The 20,399-nt window shown below is 48.5% G+C and overlaps 6 protein-coding genes across 6 annotated transcripts; 5 read left to right on the top strand and 1 right to left on the bottom strand.

The window, feature by feature from the left end:
- Positions 1-121: 121 nt before the first annotated feature.
- Positions 122-1,840, bottom strand: F5147DRAFT_581649 (PIG-U-domain-containing protein; the record flags this gene model as incomplete). Its single annotated transcript, XM_041431611.1, has 9 exons — positions 122-405; positions 470-594; positions 659-702; positions 752-851; positions 903-1,164; positions 1,223-1,323; positions 1,372-1,541; positions 1,592-1,656; positions 1,711-1,840. The coding sequence occupies 9 exons, from the start codon at positions 1,838-1,840 to the stop codon at positions 122-124; spliced, it is 1,281 nt and encodes a 426-aa protein (XP_041289801.1).
- Positions 1,841-1,945: 105 nt separating this feature from the next.
- Positions 1,946-3,625, top strand: F5147DRAFT_709075 (uncharacterized protein). The gene is made up of 7 exons (XM_041438172.1): positions 1,946-1,974; positions 2,032-2,431; positions 2,484-2,543; positions 2,591-2,650; positions 2,704-2,787; positions 2,848-2,904; positions 2,962-3,625. Exons 2-7 carry the CDS (start codon positions 2,215-2,217, stop codon positions 3,516-3,518), a joined length of 1,035 nt encoding a protein of 344 aa, XP_041289800.1. The 5' UTR covers positions 1,946-1,974; positions 2,032-2,214; the 3' UTR covers positions 3,519-3,625.
- A 2,107-nt stretch (positions 3,626-5,732) lies between these two features.
- Positions 5,733-6,650, top strand: F5147DRAFT_639738 (uncharacterized protein; the record flags this gene model as incomplete). Its single annotated transcript, XM_041433013.1, has 4 exons — positions 5,733-5,803; positions 5,872-5,928; positions 5,987-6,037; positions 6,091-6,650. The coding sequence occupies exons 1-4, from the start codon at positions 5,749-5,751 to the stop codon at positions 6,648-6,650; spliced, it is 723 nt and encodes a 240-aa protein (XP_041289799.1). The 5' UTR covers positions 5,733-5,748.
- Positions 6,651-9,752: 3,102 nt separating this feature from the next.
- Positions 9,753-10,526, top strand: F5147DRAFT_314536 (uncharacterized protein). Its single transcript, XM_041429182.1, has 2 exons — positions 9,753-9,812; positions 9,872-10,526. Exons 1-2 carry the CDS (start codon positions 9,782-9,784, stop codon positions 10,444-10,446), a joined length of 606 nt encoding a protein of 201 aa, XP_041289798.1. The 5' UTR covers positions 9,753-9,781; the 3' UTR covers positions 10,447-10,526.
- Positions 10,527-12,921: 2,395 nt separating this feature from the next.
- On the top strand, positions 12,922-14,483 carry F5147DRAFT_314507 (uncharacterized protein). The gene is made up of 5 exons (XM_041429181.1): positions 12,922-13,405; positions 13,456-13,524; positions 13,592-13,648; positions 13,707-13,757; positions 13,811-14,483. Exons 1-5 carry the CDS (start codon positions 13,159-13,161, stop codon positions 14,368-14,370), a joined length of 984 nt encoding a protein of 327 aa, XP_041289797.1. The 5' UTR covers positions 12,922-13,158; the 3' UTR covers positions 14,371-14,483.
- Positions 14,484-15,073: 590 nt separating this feature from the next.
- Positions 15,074-16,555, top strand: F5147DRAFT_839008 (uncharacterized protein; the record flags this gene model as incomplete). The annotated part of the gene is made up of 6 exons (XM_041444188.1): positions 15,074-15,410; positions 15,462-15,527; positions 15,583-15,642; positions 15,702-15,785; positions 15,837-15,890; positions 15,948-16,555. The coding sequence occupies exons 1-6, from the start codon at positions 15,251-15,253 to the stop codon at positions 16,553-16,555; spliced, it is 1,032 nt and encodes a 343-aa protein (XP_041289796.1). The 5' UTR covers positions 15,074-15,250.
- Positions 16,556-20,399: the final 3,844 nt, after the last annotated feature.

Below are 20,399 nucleotides of genomic sequence, written 5' to 3'. Positions count from 1 at the left end.
GTAGGAGAGTGACCCAAATTATGGCAAACAGTCACTGCCGACTCGGATCTGGGTATACAGATCTGGCACTTTCAAAATATGTACGCAAAACAGCAACAAGCCTCGAATAATTCTTCACTCCTCATTGTTGTACCACCTCCCACCATACCACCTTGCCCTCATCCTTGCCTTTCTCACCATCTACCTTTTCCTCAACCCATTCTTTTGCATCTCCCACAGCAATCCGCATGCCCGCCCAGCATGCATCCACAAGCCCTGCACCACCTGCCATACCCATAACAAGACTCGCAGCATAGTAAAAATTCGCGTTCCCACGGCCCTCGCTCACCCAGAGTACATGTTGAAGCGGGAGGAGGAGCGCAGCGTGTAGGTGGAGGAGTGTAGTGATGATGGGATGTCGGAGGTCTGGAAGAATGCGATTAAAGTGAATACGAGAGGGGGCAGGGTTGTAGGAGGGAAGGGGACTTACAGCCATGCACTTCAGGGAAGATCGATATCATGCTTATGAACAAGCCTGGGTCTGCGAGAGTCAAGTACGCTTTGAACGTCCCCAGGACGCCTATAAGGAGGAACGCCGCATAGAGGGGATCGTGTCTACAGACGGGGTGTATCAGAACCCATGAAGACTAGCACGCATATACTATCAATAATGTCTTACTGGAATTTTATGCAGATAGGTAATATGTATATGACAAGGTGGACCTAACTATGCAGTTAGATGGCATGCGTATACGAAGAGATGGGAACGCACAGAAAAGACCATGAGGAAGAATGGTCTAAAATGATCGAACATCTCAGTGAAGAAGTACCACCAAAGACCAGGGTTGGGCGTGAGGTCTGGTAGCGTGAGGCTGGGATGCTGTGTTTATGAACCACCTGTCAGGAATTGGAAGTCGACTTACGTTGCGCCCCACGACGCCCTGACCCAACTCCAGCTTCCTCCCGTAATAATGCATGCCGCGCCTACAAGGACGAGCCAATATAGTGTGAACTCACCAAAGAGGAACGGTATACGCTTGAGGTTGCCATGAAAAGGACGCGGGGAAGCCAGGTGAGACACAGGAGAGGAGACGAGGATCATCAAGATTGGAAGAAGTAGAAGGATAGAGGAGGAAGTAAGGTGAACTGCGAATGCGATAGCGAGGAGTGCAGAAGATACTTTGCCTGGAATTGAGGAATGCGTGTGAGCCAACTTGGACGGACGCGACGCGTTGGGACGTACCTTGCGATGCAAACATGAGAGCAAGGAGGGTAAGGGTATTTTCGAATGTGGATGTGGATAGGGCAAGTGATGGAAGGAGGAGGTAGGGATTCAGCAAGTAGCTGCGCGGTGCGTTAGGTGCGTACTCGAAATATGGTGATCAATCGTACACGCTTGTGATGAGGTTTTCTACATTGGGCCTCGTACCCTTTTGAAACGATAAGCCCTGGCGTGCGTGCCATATGCGGAGGAGCGCCCATGCTCCTACAGCATCAGATATAGCCCATATAATTGGGAGTGGAGGTACTATGGTTGAAAATACGGAGAGTAGGAGAGGAGACTATGGCGCAGATGGTCAGTCCATGATATTTGGTCCACTGAATGTCATACATGGTGAAAAGATCCTCCTGTATATGGATCAATATTGTTATCGAGAAGCCAGAGACCTTCTTTCACTGGCATTGACATGTATTAGCAATAGAATCGGCTGGCAGTGCTTTGGCACATACAACGAAGGTTGGAAGTCAATGGCGAGCTAAGTTGATGGTCATGTTTGAGGAGATTTTGACCTGGAAGAGGTAGAACTGCGAGCAGAAGGCGAAGACATACCAGAAATGAAAACGCTGGTGGTGTGTTCATCGCGTTTTGGTCACTTGCAGAGAGTTTTGTGTACCGCTGAATATATAAGGAAAGTGTCGTTTATCGGGGTGGCAGACTGGCAGTGTGGCAGTGCTCAGCTGGCCAGTAGGACCTACACTCGCTGGGTTATAGAGGCAGGCTTTTTCCATATTTATATTGTTAAAAATGATGGAGGATAACTTCTTTCACAGCACGTCAAGCCAGCCTTGATTTCACATGGTTCGATTGGATGTTGCCTCCAATATCTGCACTCAATTGAAGTAAAGCGGGCAGGGCTTTGCCATACCATTATCTGATGGTATATAATCTCTTCTTCACCACGATGCCTCCTCCTCCAGCTTCCAAAGTTACCGCACACTAACACCACATCCCCCATGTATTTTGCAACTCGTCCTCGATGGGATTTCCCTGATCCCAACACCTTCCCTCCAGCTTTGCACAATGCTCGCTACAAGGGGTGGCCCAACCCTTCAATACAGCTTCCCCATGTCACTGCGCCTTCGTTCAAGAAGCCCGCTGAACGGCACGTCACATTTGACCTCAACACCCCGTCAAACCGTCGTCCCGTTGACGGTAACGCCATTCATACCCGTAAGCAACTATTCATGTTCTACGTGTGGCTATCTGTCTCAACCGTTATCAGAACCTTACTCGGTTCATCTTCAACATGACACTCACCCACGCGCGAATTCTGGGGCGCAAGGTATTTTCCCTCTCCTTCGTTTCACCCTAAACCCATTTTTTCTGTAGGTATCATGTGGCCAGTTGAATACCAACATCACGATGTTTCTAACTCGTGCACGTGGAACGGTAGGCTCCCGTGGTTGATTCCGGTTATCATACAATCTGATTCGATGATAAAGGTGGCGCTCACCAGAATCCATCTCTCCAAAGTGTTTTTGAGATGCGTACTGCAACTCGACACCACAAAGAGAATGCGATTAAACGTAAGCGTCCCCGTTCGTTTAGTTACGACTGCCAAGATGTTGAATTGCGTACTTTCCTAGATGACCCTGCACGACGAACAAAGAATTCAATCTCACTGATCGATAAGGACACACAAGGTGCGGTCCAACCCAGCTTGTAATCATGATTGGATTGATCTTGATGCCTTCCATCAGCCTACCTCCTCGCAGCACCATGCGCGCAACTGGTATATGATCTGCGATACCCACCCGACTCTCTCTATTTTCCATCACCATCTTTATATGCAGGATGGGGATCTGAGCTCCTTCGAGTGCCACTCACGGTAGCACGGCACAACAGAATACGACTAATCAGCCAAGACTTTCCCTGGGCATTCAACATCGGGCCCGAACCCAATGCCGCAGAACAGGGTGTGACATGTCTTGATGTCCTCAATGCGCTGCACGCTGCATTGCAACGTCCACTCTCAGATACAGAGTGGGGAGCCGCTGCGCAGGACAAACAAGCAAGCCTAATCAGAGCGCGCGATCGTCGGCTAAATATGAAACCTGCTTTGTGGCCCCGATCTGGATATGATGCAAATGCACAACCTACACGACGAGAGCCTCTAATACTCCGTGTGGACTGGCTTGGGTCTCGTGTTGCGTTTGGGGGGCTCATCAAGGATGAAGCATTTGCGAGGAGGAGACTCATTCCGGGTGCGGGAGAGCCACCTGAGACGTGGGTTGTGAGGTTTAAGAGACTATCATAATAATCATGCCTGGACGAAATGTACACACCTTTTATGTACCGGTTTTGGAGGTTTCGAGATATGAAATTGATTCTGCGCGTCACAGGGGTTATTGCTCCTCATATGGCAATATTTCCGATATCCGAGGCCAGGACTCGGTTACTTCAGTATCCAATTTTAACTCGTGTTCAACTTTGGCGGTCGCTCATAACTTTGAGCTTCACTGCGCGCACCAGTACTGAAAAAGAGCGTCCCGCGTACATCCACAATGACGATCGTGGGATTACCGCACTGTCACAGGTCCAGGCAACCCTCAAGTGACCTTTTAATTTTTTTAAACCGGAAATCAGATACCAGGCGCTACTTTACCCACTTCCGAACGCCACAACTACGTCTTGAATCTATACCTCCTCCTTCAATCACTCTACCTTGTTTATTTCCTCGTACTGAAGCAGGAACAGCCCATGGGAGTAGAGGCATCGGAGGAAGTTGAAAAGTGGGAGAGGGGAAGAGACGGCTGAGAAAGATGTGCAGCACATGGCATATCAAACATGTACGTGATGAAAAGATTGTCTTATTGCTATCTAGATCAAGGTTTCCTGTCGAGATTGTGAATGAATTAGATGGAGAATCAAGATGGCCACTGTGCACGCGGCCGGTACGGCGGAGGTTTTCCGATGGTTAGTTTGCATATATCAAAATCCGGATGCTTTCGGAAATGGTAGCAGAAGATGCCATAAGGAAGAGTTCGAACGTTCCAGTCCCACCCTGCCTCACCAGCTGCTGGGACGTCGTGGGACGTGCGCTAATTGCCGGTTTTGTTGCTTGACTCATCAGATCTCCAAAATTGAGACGTGTATACTAATACTATGGGCGCGTTTACTAGGGCCTGCCGCTTTAGCTCGAGACTTTGGTGTTCTAGCTCCCGCAGAGCACCAGACAAGCATGCTTCAGCAAGTGCGTACTTGAACTTGCATGTCATGAAGGGCCTTGGAGGAGTGCAATCCGAAAGTTTAGGTAAATGCGACGACGACGATGCGGTATGTATTTGGTCATACACACTATCCACGCAAATCTGACAGGCCGTTGATTGATGCAATTCAAAAGAGTGTACGGCCGTCATATACATAGGATGCCGGCTATCAGCTACCGGGAGATCCGTTTCTCACCCTTTTTTTCGGGATGGTTCTTTCATCCTAGTTGGTGTTTGTGAATGAAAGAAGATGACACTTTCAAATTGCAATGCCCCTTCAAGTTGCAATGTGTCATTTCCGCAGTTCTACTATGTCGTACAGCTAGTCGGACGTCCAGAAGGGTCTCTCATCATCAAAACTCCGTTGGCGCTTGGTTGAGGTAAGAAAAGTCAGCACCGAAGCAACGGCAGGTGCATTGTACGCCTATTATGACACTCGCCATGTCTAATACAGGCAAGTTTTTTTCTGCAATTTATGTTGTCGGTACTGATATGGGTCATAAATCTTGCAGCACAGTATGCAGGTCAACTTTATCGCACTCCAGTGTGATTGAACAATATGTGTATTTTTTTACACTCAGCAGTATCCGAAACTAATGGCGATCACAAAAAAATCTCGTTTGTGGTCAATGAAGTGTAAGGGAACGCTTGCTGTGATTTTCTACATTCCTGTGCCGTACTGATTTGGAATTCATGCCAAGCTTGTAGTGTGAACGCGCGCTGTCCTGAGAAGTGGCTGCGCTGCTAATAGTACCGCGCTGCTAATCGTAACTACTAATGGTACCGCGCTGCTAATCGTAACTTGTTCTACTAATGGTACCGCGCTGCTAATTACCTGGCTAAGAATACGTACTATATAATCCCTTCCTGACCACAATGCCCTGAACATCCCAAGTCTCCATACACTATCACTTTCTCCCCATGTTTTCTACAGCTTTTCCCCCTTCGCAGTATGCTACTCTCAGATCCACCACCTCGCCCCCAGCCTTGCACAATGCTCGATATTCAGGATGGGTCCAACCCCCAATACAACTTCCCCGTGTTGTTTTTACTTTTGATACCTTCTCGCGTCATCCCCATGAAGCGACCACCACGAATAGTGAAGTTACCACCGACGGTAGTTGCACTTCCACATCTATTCGGATTCCATGCTCATTTTTTACTAGAACCTCATCCGTATACAATCCACCCCTACACGAATTCCGGAGCGCGAGGTGATTTCCTTTTCTATGGTTCTACTTTCAAGCTTAATTTGTTTTGTTAGCATCCGCTGATACAATGGGTCATGCTGACTCTCAACCCCGCAACGTCTCTCATTCATGGACATGGAACGGTGGGTTCAGATCATTATATGACCTAATCTGGGTGATAGAGCTGGTACTTATACTCCGTCTCTCCAAGGTGTTTCTGAGATGCGCACCACAACTCAACATGACACAGAGAACACAGGGCTCATATGTACGCGTTCTCCTTCGTTCTACTAACTTGCAAGATGTTCAATTGTATGTTTCTCTAGACGGCCATTCTACGCGACGAATGATGCTATCAAACCTTAACACCCAAAAGGGTACGGCTTAAATGCACTCGTGGTTATGGATTGATTCTTATACATCCCACCAGCCTTCCCGCATCCGTTTCTTGCGCCACCATCTGTGCCATTGATATACGATCTGCGCTATCCGCCCACCTCTCTCCGTTTTCCACCATCATCTCCGTTTGCGGACTGCGGGTACGAATTCCTCCGCGTCCCACTCACGTCAGAGAGGCCCAGGCAGATACGGCTCATCAGCCCATACTTTCCTTGGGCGTTTGACATCGGCCCAAGTGCCGGAGAAGAGGTTGTGACGTGTCTCGACGTTCTCTCTACTCTGCACGCTGCATTGCAGTGCCCGCTTACAGACACCGAGTGGGGAACCGCTGGAGACGATAAACGTGCGAGTCTCATCAGAGCACGCAACTGTCGTCTATGGATCCAAATTGCGTTGCATGGCAGCTCAAATTCTGCACCACAGACTAGACCCACGGTGCAGCGAGAGCCGCTGCTACTCCGTGTCGACTGGCTTGGATCCAGCGTTGCATTCACGGGGCTTGTCAAGGATGAGGCTTTTGCGAGCAGGAGACTCATTCCGGGTGGTAGGGAGCCCCCTGAGACATGGGTAATGAAGTTCCATAAATTATAACGTCCGGAGAAAATGTACCATCACAGCTCCCACGCACAGACACGGAGTAGGGTACTGTTGGAGACGATATATGTGCTAGTCTTATCAGAGTATGCAATCGCCTAAGGAAACAACCTGCGTTAAAGGGGAGCTCAAAATCTGTGACAAAAACTAGATAGGTATCTATTTATGTGGCGAACTTTTCATTTAGCGCCGAGACATCACATCACGGGTCCATGTAGCGAGAGCCGCTGCTACTCCGAGTCTGTATCAACTGGATCAAGGATGATGCGTTTCCGAGGGGTAGTCTCATTCCGGGCGGTGGGCAACCACCTGAAACATGGGCGGTAAAGTTCCGGAGACTGATAATTTCGTTCGGATGACAAGTACAAAGTTGTTTACTGAGATCGTGAGACTGGCATGCGCGTCACAGGGGTTATCGCATGCAGCAAGGTTTCTAAAATTGATTTCGACTCTCGCGCTCAATCTGAATCGCGTTCGACAATCTGGCTAGCTTTTCAAAGCCTCACTGAAGAAGAGCATATTTTCAAGTTTCCTAGTAATTCGTTGCTGCAACATGATCAGTGAACTGGTGAAGTACACGCACCCCGCCTCATGTATGATCTCGTCGATACTGTGGGATATCTTAGAGGGGGCCACCGGTGGAAGTGGCACTACGGCAGAAGATTGAGTTGGCGTCAAGTGACTCAGAGTCAGTATGGATTACAGGTGCACTGGTGAACAAGCGGTGCCAGTGAAGCCGAATGACCATCGGACATTTAAATATTGAAGTTCAAACAACGCGGACGATTTGGCTTAGTGTTCTTCTGTGCCACCCTTATCTTAGTACGGGTCGTCGCATTGCAATCATGCATCTTCGGCACATGATTGAATGACGTACAGAGCACTGTGCAGTGCGGTGTGGGAGAGAAACCCATTCCTGGTCGGACCAAGTGGTCCTGCCCCTTGATCAAGGCTTCTGTGATGAGCGATGTGTGGCATTCCGAAATAGATCGGTTCTCTATGTTTCAGAAACTGCATGTTATACCACTAAAAGGTTGGACCCCGCAAACTGTGCCAGAGAAAGGTACGAATCTTTTATATGTATGGTTATCTTCATTGTCCTACTCGTCGAGCTCGCAGTCTCTGCGAAGAGCATCCTCTGCCTTTTTTAACCCTAGTGCTCATGAACCACACCACCTCTCTGCATCCTCCCGATAACCCTTAACACCAATTCCACGCCCGCCTCGCCATGAATGTGCCGTCGCTACCGGTGGAACAGCGCATCACCACCGGGCAGCATGTCCGCGTCAAGATCTAGTGTCGGATCCCCTTCACGTTCGTCATCGACATCTCCCTCGTTGTCTCTCCCCACCAGTTGACTCTTACCGCGGCAGGCGCCTTGATATCTTTTCTTCAATGATTTCCACTGCATTCTGGATTTTTTCTTGTAGTCCCACCTCGTGCATACTACCCTACTGTCTATATACATGTTCCTGTCAAATATCGACAGTCATAATCTGTATATTGCATCTTCATCTCAGTGCTCACTCAGTCAACCAGACACGAAAAATTAAGTTTGATTCATAATTAAAATTTCATGATATGTAAATAACAAGATACTGTCAAGGAGAGACTACACTACACACCCAATTTTTGTGGGAGAGGGTGGGACACAAGATAAGGAAGCCAAATTGGTGTATGCTGCAGGGCTTGGAAGCAGAATTCGGAGCAGCGGCAATTTCTGTTGGTGGCGTCAGAGCTGGTAGCACTATGGGAGTTGAAGTCGGGGATATCAATATCGAGTACTGGTCGGGTGGCTTGGTGATGGGTATTTGAGGGAGTGCCACGAACGTGGCAGGACGGCGCAGAGTAGGTCTGCGCGAGGCGGTGAGCTTCGACTTAAGAATGATGAGGAAATATGCTTACCGAGCGGTGGTTGAAAGCTTGAAGCTTGAGTCAACGGGTCACCAAGAACGACATGAAGATCTACCTTACAAACGTTGAGGTCTTCACCACCAGGGACTTGTGTTTCCCACCCTGTTGGGAACCGGTCTACTTCGGAATGCTAACAGGCAAGGCACAAATTCAGTGGGGACACTCATGCTACGGGACGGGTTGTCAGATAACCCATTGAAAGGAAGCGACTTGGGTCAGTCACCATACCTTTTTGTTGTTAGACCCTGTCGGAACGTTAGTCGGGAAATCCCAGCCTCGTGAAATAGGTGACCAATCAGAGAACACGATCCTGGATTGGTTAGCAGCTGTGCTGGAATGATTACGCCTAGTACTCAGTTCCGGTGATTTGTGTGGAATTAAGCTTTAAGTGCATTTGGATTTCGGCTCTTTCCAGGTATCCGTGTATGTCCGACGTGACGACGATGTTGTTAGGACCAGTCAGGTTCGAATCTAATCACAGCTAACACTGGACTCTCTCAACGTGAAACTATATAACAGACCATCCCCGCAATGCCTCGTCATCTCACTCATGCTTTCTACAACCTGTCCCCCTTGGCACTCGCAGTGGGTTACCCATAATCCCACTATCTTACCTCCATCTTTTCACAATGCTCGCTACGCAGGGTGGCCCCACCCCCCAGTGCAGCTTGTTACTTCACCTCTGTCAACTGCATTGCATGACGACGCTGTAGTAAACGATATCCCCTCGCATCGTCCGCAGGTTAACGCCGCCTATACCCGTGAGCTGTGATTATCTTCTATAGCTCTCAGCTCTCAGCTCAGCTGTTGTTGTTAGAGTCTTCAAGTTATTCTGTTCATCCCCAATATGAACCTCCCTCACGCATGAATTTGGGGGTACGAGGTACTCATCTTTTCCATAATCACACTTTGAAATCACGCTCAATTTGTTCGGCTAGCATCCTCGAATACAATAAGTCCTGTCGACCGCAACATCCTTAATTCCCGGCCATGGAATGGTGGGTTCTTTCTCCTTGAATCTGATCACCATATGACCTGACTCGTCTGATATATAAAGGTAGCGCTCGCTCTCCATTTATCCAAGGTGCTGTTGATATGCACCTTACGACTCAACTCGATGCAGAGAACACGCGGCTCATATGTACGCGTCTTGGCTTTACTAACTTGCAAGGTGTTCAATTTTTCTTCTAGATGATCATTCTGTACCACAAATAATGTCATCAAACGTTGACCAAGCCCAAAATGGTATGCCTCAGACACAACTTGTGATCCCCATCGTTCCTCTGACTCATACCTCTTATTAGCTTATCTTCACCCACTTCTCTCGATGTCATCTATGCCACTGATATACGACCTGCGCTTCCCGCCTGCATCTCTCACTTTTCCATCGTCGTCTCCATATGCAGGCTATGGGTACGAGCTGCTCTTCTTCCCACTCGCCCCAGAGCGGCCTAGACAGATACGGCTCATCAGCCCAAACTTTCCCTGGACATTTGACATCGGTCCTGACCCTAGTGCCGGAGAAGAAGGTGTGACATGTCTTGACATTCTCACTTTCCTCCACGCTGCATTGCAGCGCCCACTCACGGACACGGAGTGGGGCACCGCTGGACGTGATAGACGTGCAAGTCTTATGAGAGCACGTGATCGTCGCCCAATGATTTCCGCAGCACGCACCAGGTCAACAGCGAGGTCTGCACCCGGCGTATCAGCACTGAATCCTGTGCAGCGAGAGAGGTTGCTGCTGCGTGTCGATTGGCTTGGATCTCGTGTTACGTTTGCGGGGCTTATCAAAGATGAAGCATTTGCAAGGAGCAGACTCATTCCCGGTGGTGGGGAGCCACCTGAGACTTGGGTGGTGAGGTTTCAGAGGCTATGATTTTGAATGTCCAGAAGAAAGTGTACAAACATTGTATTGATAATTTGCGAAATTGACCAGTCTAAGCTGAATTCATGTTACCTTCTCGGCATGTTGATGCTGTCCTATGCTGGCAGACTTATTGTAGGTACCTGGCAGCCGACGGTCTTGATATTAATAGTATACAATAGCACGGGCGGACACTCCCAACACACAGCCTGTCAAACACAGAGCAACATTGACCAACAATTATCCATTCGATCACCCTCTAACTGCACGCACTCACCACGTTCCACAGGTTATAGGGCTTAGGCGCTGCCTAGGTGGGAGTCACATGCGTCTTGCGCAAGATCCATGCCTTGTTCGTCCCTCATTCACACGTCCCTCTCGTCGAAACGAAATAACTTCTCATTTATCATCGGCTGCCAGGAGAACTTCAGCAAGTGTTCTTGCTCATCGTTGAAGACGTGCCAGATCCCAGCATCTTCTCATTTCAAGATGGCCTATCATCTCCGAGTCGGTCAATGTTGTTACCTCTCCCCGGTGCACCGGTTCTTGCACGTTCAACACCAGGGGTTTGGTCGCGCACCCAGGCCGTGTCCTCCGGATAAGTTCGACCATTGAGGCTATTTCTTCCACATATCCTCAAGCGATTGCTTGCCCGCTCTGGTAAACCATCACCCTTCTCATTGCTCAGAAACATGGGGATCGCCCAGAGTTGGACTACTTGATGATAGATTGTCGACTTCTTTGGGTCTCGTGTTGCGTTTGGGGGGCTCGTCAAGCTTTCAAGGATGAGGCGTTTGTGAGGAGGAGACTCATTCCGGGTGCGGGAGAGCCACCTGAGACGTGGATTGTGAATTTTAAGAGCCAATCATAATAATCGTGTCTGGACAAACCTTTTATGTGTCGGTTATCTAGATTGCGAGACATGAAATTGGTTCTGCGCGCCACAGGGGCTATTGCTCCCCGTATGGCAAGGTTTCCGATCAACGAGGACTCGAGGACTCGGTTAGTCACGGGTTCTGGAATATCCAATTTTGAATCTTTCACGCTCGCTCGTAACTTTCAACTTTGAGCTTCATTGCACGCAGTAGTACTGAAGAAGAGCATCCCACGATGCAACGGTCGTGGGATTACAGCACTGTCACAGGTCCAGGCAACCCTCGAATGACCTTCCAATTTTTTCAAACAGGAAATCAGATACTAGGTGCTACTTTACCCACTTCTGAACGCCGCAAGTAGTACTCGCCACAACTATGTCTTGAATCTATGCCTCCTCCTTCAATCACTCTACCTTGTTTATTTTCTCGCACTGAAACAGGAACAGCCCATAGTATTGGGAGTAGGCATCGGAGGAAGTTGAAAACTAGGGGGAGAGACGGCTGAGAAAGATGTGCAACAACATGGCCGCATATCAGACATGTACGTGATGAAAAGCTTGTCCTACTTCTATGTAGATCAAGGTTTCTGATTGATATTGTGGATGAATTAGATGGAAAGTCAAGATGACCACTGTGCACGCGGCCGGTACGGCGGAGATTTACCTATGGTTAGTTGCATATATCAAGATCCGGATGTTCCTGGAAATGGTAACAGAAGATGCCGTAAGGAAGAGTTCGGACGTTCCAGCCTCACCCGCGGTGCCTCACCAGCGCTACTACTGGGACGTCGTGGGACGTGCGCTAATTGCCGGTTTTGTTGCTTGACTCATCAGGATCTCCAAAATGGAGACGTGATACTAATACTATGGGCGCGTTTACTAGGGCCTGCCGCTTTAGCTCGAGACTTTGGTTTTCTAGCTCCCGCAGAGCACCAGACAAGCATGCTTCAGCGAGTGCGTACTTGAACTTGCATGTCATGAAGGGCCTTGGAGGAGTGCAATCCGAAAGTTGAGGTAACTGCGACGACGACGGCGTATTCGGTCATCCACACTATGGGCCACGCAAATCTGACAGGTCGTTGATTGATGCAACCTTTAGGAGCGTGCGATTCAAAAGTGTGTACGGCCGTCATATAGGATGCCGGCTATATATCGGCTACCAGGAGCTCCGTTTCTCATCCTTTTTTTCGGGATGGTTCCTTCATCATATTTGGTGTTTGTCAAAGAAAGAAGGCGACCCCTTCAAACTGCAATGCCCCTTCAAGTTGCAGTGCCCCTTCCAGTTGCAATGTGTCATTTCCGCAGTTCTGCTATGTCGTACAGCTAATCCAGAAGGATCTCTCATCATCAAAGCTCCATTGGCGCTCGGTTGAGGTAAGGAAAGTCAGATGCATTGCACGTCTATTATGACTCCACTCGCCAGGTCTAATGCAGGCAAGTTTTTTCCGCAATTTATGTTGTCGGTACTGACATGGGTTATAGATCTTGCAGCACAGTATGCAGGTCAACTTTATCGCACCCCAGTGTAATTGGACATGAATTTTTTGCACTCAAATGTTACAGCGGTGTGCGAAACCAATGGCAATATTCCTTTCTGGTCAATCACCTGGCGAAAATTTCCAAGGCAATGCCCGTAAGTCGCCAAGCTCTTTTATCAAGCGCTCATTCCAAACGAGGGCGAGCGAGGGTGTGGCTGTACTGATACGGAAATAGCACTTGTGGAACTCTTTCCCTTTCGTCCCAACGTATATAAACCTTCCTCATCACAATACCTTGAGCATCCAAAGTCTCCATACACTATCACATTCTCCCCATGTTTTCTACAGCTCGTCCCCCTTCACAGTACCAGTATGTTACCGTTAGACCCACCATCTCGCCTCCAGCCTTGCATAATGCTCGCTACGCAGGATGGGTTCGCTCCCCAATACAACTTCCCCGTGTTGCTTTTACTATTGATACCTCCTTGCATTCTCCCTATGAGGTTACTACCACCAATAGCCGTAGTTCAAATTCTCAATCTATTCGGACTCTATGCTTACTTGTCACTAGAATCTCATCCCTACGCAACTCACCCCTGCACAAATTCCGGAGCGCAAGGTGATTTTCTTTTCTATGGTTCTATTTTCAAGCTTAAGTTGCTTTGTTAGCATCCGCTGATATAATTGGTTATGTTGACTCTCAACACTGCAACGTTTCTCGTCCATGGTCATGTAATGGTGGGTTATCTGTCGATACGACCTAATTTGGGTGATAAAGGCGATGCTTATACTCCGTCTCTCCAAGGTGTTTCTGAGATGCGTACCACAGCTCAACATAATACAGATAACGCTGGGCTCATATGTACGCGTTCTCCTTCATTTTACTAACTTGCAAGATGTTCAATCATATGTTTTCCTAGATGGCCATTCTACACGACAAACGATGCCTTCAAACCTCAATATCCAAAAGGGTATGCCTTAAGCGGACCTATAGTTATAGATCTATTCTTATACCTCCTATCAGCCTGCCCCCATCCGTTTCTTGCGCCACCATCCGCGCCATTGATATACGACCTGCGCTATTCGCCCACCTCTCTCCGTTTTCCATTTCCATCTCCATTTGCGGGCTGCGGGTACGAATTCCTTCGCGTCCCACTTACGTCAGAGAGGCCTAGGCAGATACGGCTCATCAGCCCATACCTTCCCTGGGCGTTTGACATCGGCTCAAGTGCCGGAGAAGAGGTTGTGACGTGTCTCGACGTTCTCTCTACTCTGCACGCTGCATTGCAGTACCCGCTTACAGACACCGAGTGGGGAGCCGCTGGAGACGATAAACGTGCGAGTCTCGTCAGAGCACGCGACCGTCGTCTGTGGATACAGTTTGCATTACATGGGAGCTCAAATCCTGCATCACGGACTAGACCCACAGTGCAGCGAGAACCACTGCTACTCCGTGTCGACTGGCTTGGATCCAGCGTTGCATTCATGGGGCTCGTCAAGGATGAGGCTTTTGCGAGGAGAAGACTTGTTCCGGGTGGTAGGGAGCGCCCTGAGACGTGGGTGGTGAAGTTCCAGAAATTATGACACTGAATGTTCGGAGTAAATGTACATCACAGCTCCCACACATGGACACGGAGTAGGGCACTGTTGGAGATGATAAATATACTAGTCTTATCGGAGCATGCAATAGCCTAAGGAAACAACCTGCGTTAAAGGGGAGCTCGAAGTCTGCGACAAAAACTAGATAGGTATCTATTCATGTTTGATTCATGTGGTGAACTTTCATTTAGCGCCGCGACACTGCATCATGGGCCTATGCAGCGAGCGCCTGGATCCCACCTGAGACGTGGTCGGTTAGGGTTAGTGGCATACCGCATGCCCGACGTCACAGGGGTTATCGCATGTAGAGTTTTTAATAGAACCTTGATCAATAACTCAAGGTTTGTAGGATAAAGGATAGAAAAACATGCTCCGGGTTAGGTCGATCGCGATGATCGGACATTTGAAGTTCAAACAACGCGTGTCTTTGCTACAGTATTCTGCAAACAGCTGTAAAAATTATGCTTAATGTTTGTCCTAGGATCTGTGTTGCGAACTTCTGACCTTACTCCGACATGCAGGCAATTGGCCGGTGCTTTGGATTTCTGCAATTGCTACCGTTTTCAATTACTAGATTTTTACTTTAGGGGTTACTTTACATTGTACAATGTTCTATGATCTCGCGTGGTTTTTACTCACGTGATTGATCATTGTACCGATTTTCCGCTGTGACAGCTTTTGACAGATCGCCATCGCCTTTGCTGACACAGTACCCCTGCCCTACGGGAAAAATGCGCTATGCTATTTGGGGACTTTGGAGGAAACGGGCGGAATCTCAAGCTCTCAAGTTCAAGCTGAACTCTCTCAACTCGAAACTATATAACGCGGCCGATCCTCTCAATCTCAATGCCTCTTCATCTCCCTTATGTTTTCTACAGCTTTTCACAATGCTCGCTACGCAGGGTGGCCCCAGCCCCCAGTGCAGCTTCCCTATGTTACTTCACCTCAGTCAACTGCACGGCATGAGGCTGCTGTAGTAAACAATATCGCCTCGCATCGTCCGCAGGTTAACGCTGCCCATACCCGTGAGCTGTGATTATTTTCTATGGCTATCGGCTCTGCTCAGCTGTTGTTAGAGTCTTCAAGTTATTCTGTACATCCCCAATATGAACCCCCCTCACGCATGAATTTGGCGGTACAAGGTACTCACTTTTCCCATAGTCATACTTGGAATTCAAGCTCAATTTGTTCGGCTAGCATCCCCAGATACAATAAGTCCTGTCGACCACAACGTCCCCAGTTCGCAGCCATGGAATAGTGGGTTCTTTGTCGTTAAATATGATCACCATATGGTCTGACTCGCTTGGTATATAAAGGTAGCGCTCGCGTTCCATTTATCCAAGGTGCTGTTGATATGCACGCCAGGACTCGACACGATAAAGAGAACATGCGGCTCATATGTACGCATCTTGGTTTTACTAACTTGCAAGGTGTTTAAATATCTCTTCTAGATGATCATTCTGTGCCACCAACAGTGTCATCAAACGTCAATGAAACCCAAAATGGTATGCCTCAGACACAATTTGTAATCCCCATCGTTCCTCATACTTCTCTCTCGTTAGCCTATCCCCACCCATTTCTCTCGATGCCATTCGTGCCAATAATGTATGACCTGCGCTTCCCGCCTACATCCCTCACCTTTCCTTTGTCATCTTTATATGCAGGCTGCGGGTACGAGCTACTCTTCGTCCCACTTACCCCAGAACGACCTAGACAGATACGGCTCATCAGCCCAGACTTTCCCTGGACATTTGACATCGGTCCTGACCCTAGTGCCGGGGAAGAAGGCCTGACGTGTCTTGATGTTCTCGCTACCCTCCATGCTGCATTGCAGCGCCCACTCACGGACACGGAGTGGGGCACCGCTGGACACGATAGGCGCGCGAGTCTTATCAGAGCACGTGATTGTCGCCCAATGATACAACCTGCATTGCAGGGGAGTTCGAATTCTGCGGCACGCACCAGGCCAACAGTGAGATTTGCACCCAGCGCATTAGTGCCAAATCATATGTCCATGCAGCGAGAGAGGTTACTGCTCCATGTTGATTGGCTTGGATCTCGTGTTGCGTTCGCGGGGCTTATGAAAGATGAAGCATTTGCGAAGAACATACTCATTCCGGGTGGTGGGGAGCCACCTGAGACATGGGTGGTGAGGTTTCAGAGGTTCTGATTTTGAATGTCCGAAGATAGTGTACGAGTATCTTTACCGGTTTATTGTATCGAGTAGGGGTTTGCTGTGCGAACTTACGACCTTGCTCCGTGTTGACTGACCTGATTATATTTGTATCACTCTATTGCCAACGTAGTTCTTGATTGTTGCATTTCGTAGTTTATTGTACAAGTGTCTATGATTTTGACCAGTCTAAGCTTGCCTTGTCTTGCCGAGAAGCATCATGTCCTATGCCCGTGACAGTGGGGCGGCTGGGGCCCTGCCGATGGTTTTGATCCCCGACTCTATGGAGTAGAGAGAGGGTTATGTCAGATGAAAACGTCCAGGCACCTACAAGAAAATCTGCAAGCGCGGGAACTTATTACCTCATTCGCATTCTCTGCTAGGGGTTCGCTGTGCGAACTTAGAGTCTGTTCGGCCACCATTATTTGCGCAAGTTAGAATTTGGTTCTGGCTTTGCTAATCGTCGGAGCTTGAACAAGATGTCACGCTCCGATAACGCTTACTGTATGCCTTGTCCTACTATCAATACAATGCCTCTTGATCCTGATTACGACGAGTATGCTAACGAGGACGAATACGACCTTGTGGAGGCAGAGGATATGGACAATGATGCAGAGGAGAGTGATAAGAAGTATCTGGCATGCATCATGCAGATGGCCATGCATGCTATGCGCACGGTCATTACAGTCCTCAACGCAACAACTACCACGCTCGAAGCTTACTCAAACACCTACTATGACAAAGAGCCATATCATACCTCTGCTTTGTCGGGGACTGCATGGGTCACCGAACTTCTCACTGGACACCCTGAACGCATCAGATGCGAGCTTGGGGTCCACAAGCACGTTTTCTATGTGCTCATCAATCTCCTTTGGCAAGCAGGATGCAGAGATTCCAGGCATGTACTGCTAGAAGAGCAGCTTGCTATATTTCTCTATGCGTCTGTCATGGGTCTCTCGATTCGCCATCTTGGTGAACGCTTTCAGCGGTCCAATGAAACAATATCAAAGTACGTATATTGTTGCTGTCCTGGTATCAAGCTTATGTTCTTTCAGGTATTTTAAACGGGTTCTTTTCGCATTCTCCTTGCCACCGATATATACGACATACGTCCGCCTGCCCGACGTAGATAGCCCTCCTCCCCCCGAAATCACGAAAAACCCGAAGTTCTTTGTTGACACTACCGGAGCCATTGATGGTACACACATCACATGCCATCCTTTTGGTGAAGATCGGCATGCCGCTCGGGATCGCAAGGGGAACTTCTCTCAAAACTGCCTTGCGGCATGTTCATTCAACCTTTCGTTTACCTACATGTTGAGCGGTTGGGAGGGGTCAGCTGCAGATGCTCAAGTCTATCACGATGCTCATACTACCGATTTCAATATCCCTGAGGGAAAGTATTATCTTGCGGACGCTGGATTTGGCTCGTGCGATGAGCTTCTGGTCCCGTTTCGGGGCGTGCGTTATCATCTTGCAGAGTGGGGTCGTGCTAATACTTTGTATGATGCGTTCTGCTAGTACCATTCATACTTATGTTCACATCATTACATAGGCCTCGTAATCGCAAAGAACTTTTCAATTTGCGTCATGCAATGCTTCGAAATGCTGTTGAGCGCATTTTTGGTGTCATCAAGCGCCAATTTCGTATCCTTCTCCTCCCGCCAGAGTACAAAATGGACATTCAAGCGCGCATTCCTCCTGCCTTGTGTCTCGTGCACAATGTTATTCGAGTTCACGATCCAAACGACATGATGGACTATCGTAATGTGTTAGATGCGCACATTCTCACTGACACTGGAAACCTTGCTAACGGTCCTCCTACTGAGCACGCACGCACTCGTGCGAGCCTCTGTTGTGACCAGATTGCTAGTGAGATGTGGGAGGCCTACAACAGGGAAAGGATTCAGAGGGGGGAGCAGGCAATCATAGAACCACTAGTACTGTAGTCGCGTTAATACCATAGCCATTCGGACCCTCATCGATGACTATGATCCAAAGTATCTCCGTCAAATGATGACATTGTTGTCAGATTAAGACCGGACCCTCATCGATGACTATGATCCAAAGTATCTCCGTCAAATGATGACATTGTTGTCAGATCAAGACTGGACCCTTATCAATGACTATGATCCATAGAAATAGTGATATTGCTTTGCTACTACAAGTACAATACAAGAGAACACGACACGACAAGAATACATGTAACACTACTTTGAATGCTGCTCTGAAAACAACCGCCGAAGACTATCTACCTCAATAGCGAGATAAATATCAATGATAGCGATGTCGGCCTGAAATTTATTCAAGATATTGAGTAGTTGTACGTCCTCTAGACCCTCACTCTGCAACTTTTTCACCGCCTTCTGCCTGCACAAAGGGATGGGATCTACTGATCGCGCCAAGGTGTTGGAGGTGTTGGCCTCAAGAGCATTGGCCGCGCGCTCTAACATTGTGTTAAGACCGCCAATATTAGTCCCCATATGCTGGATGGCCACAGGCATCGTCAGGCGTGCAGACTTTGCCGAGTCTCCCGATTTCGTTGAATGTGGGGGGCGGGTAACGATATCAAGCATACTTTCATCATCATCAATCAGCTTCCGTTTACCGGAAGCTGTTGATGATGGCGCACTAACATGGACCGACTCAAGGGAGGGTTGCTGTGCAGCGTCGAATGGAGGGAGGCTCTCTGGGGTGAGGGGGGTTGCGCGCTGGCCGCCTGAAATAGAGCCGGGGAACTCGATCCCATCGAGCGCATCTCCAAGGTCCATCATATGGACCTCGTCAAAGGAAAGGGGGGTGACTGCGCTGCTAGAAGAAGGCGAAGGAATGATGGGAGGTGGTGTCGTGATGGTGGCAAAGAACGAGTTGTTGTTACCTGGCTTGACAGGTATGAAACCTTTCAGCGCCTCATAGTGCTTCCAACCCTTGTCCCGGAGGCCTTTGGCCTTTGGATTTTTCTATTGATTCATAGTAATTAGCATTGTTGTAGTAGTTTGATGTGAATTAAAATCACTTTACCTTCACAAAGTCGGTCCACATGTTTTCGGACTCTGGAGTGATCGAAGCTCCATGTTCCATGCTGTAAGATAGTCCGGAAACGTTGGCCACTTTGTTGACGACGTTGAATGTACCACGGAGCTGAAACTCGATCATTAGTGAGGGTACCAAGGCTGATATAGTAGTAGTACATACCCGCCCCCATTTTGATTGACATGCTACCGCTGTTTTGCTTGCACCCAAGCAGGGGTGTTTGTCCATTTCAGCGGCAGCAGCAACCCAAAACGTGTGATCAAAGTTCATACCATCACCACCTTGTGAGTGGTTGGTGGTGACATACTGGATGAGGACGGTTTCGTCTGCTTCCGTCCACACACACCGATCTCTCGCTTCTGTTAGCTCTGCACCACCACGGGCACTTTTTCTGCCCCAAGACATCCTGTAAGAGTTGCGATGATGGATAGATTGTAGATGGGTAGCAGGCATGCCTACTACTTAGTATTGATTGATTAATAACTGTGACCAGCACGGTCCTATGATTATGAAAGCAAAATATAGATTCTAAACCTGCGTAAACTGGCGCAAATATTGGTGGCCGAACAGACTCTTATGACCTTGCTCCGGAGAATTTTTAATTTGTGGGAATCGGCTTTGTCGACCTCTTCCAACACTCGTCGTTTTGCGACCCCCGAATCTGCGTGACGGCAGTCCTAAGTCTGCTTGTTTTCGTTCTCACTGCGATAAGTATTTTTTTCAGCCAATTAATAGGTTGGCCTTTAGCATATTCGATGTCGTCTTCAGCTTGGTCCTAATGCCTTTTGAACACGTTCGATAAGCCGAT

This window comes from Suillus discolor (genome assembly GCF_016758755.1).
Source record: "Suillus discolor strain FC423 chromosome Unknown F5147scaffold_51, whole genome shotgun sequence".
Lineage (NCBI taxonomy): Eukaryota > Fungi > Basidiomycota > Agaricomycetes > Boletales > Suillaceae > Suillus > Suillus discolor.
Note: the sequence above shows the minus strand (reverse complement) of the source record. Positions and strands in the feature narration are given on the sequence as shown.

Coding starts and splice junctions, on each gene's coding strand:
- F5147DRAFT_314507 (XM_041429181.1), top strand. CDS start 13,159: ATGTTACCGTTAGACCCACCATCTCGCCTCCAGCCTTGCATAATGCTC. Junction 13,525..13,591: donor TCGTCCATGGTCATGTAATG/GTGGGTTATCTG, acceptor CGTCTCTCCAAG/GTGTTTCTGAGATGCGTACC. Junction 13,758..13,810: donor AAACCTCAATATCCAAAAGG/GTATGCCTTAAG, acceptor ACCTCCTATCAG/CCTGCCCCCATCCGTTTCTT.
- F5147DRAFT_709075 (XM_041438172.1), top strand. CDS start 2,215: ATGTATTTTGCAACTCGTCCTCGATGGGATTTCCCTGATCCCAACACC. Junction 2,788..2,847: donor CAAAGAGAATGCGATTAAAC/GTAAGCGTCCCC, acceptor GTACTTTCCTAG/ATGACCCTGCACGACGAACA. Junction 2,905..2,961: donor GATCGATAAGGACACACAAG/GTGCGGTCCAAC, acceptor GCCTTCCATCAG/CCTACCTCCTCGCAGCACCA.
- F5147DRAFT_314536 (XM_041429182.1), top strand. CDS start 9,782: ATGTCATCAAACGTTGACCAAGCCCAAAATG. Junction 9,813..9,871: donor CGTTGACCAAGCCCAAAATG/GTATGCCTCAGA, acceptor ACCTCTTATTAG/CTTATCTTCACCCACTTCTC.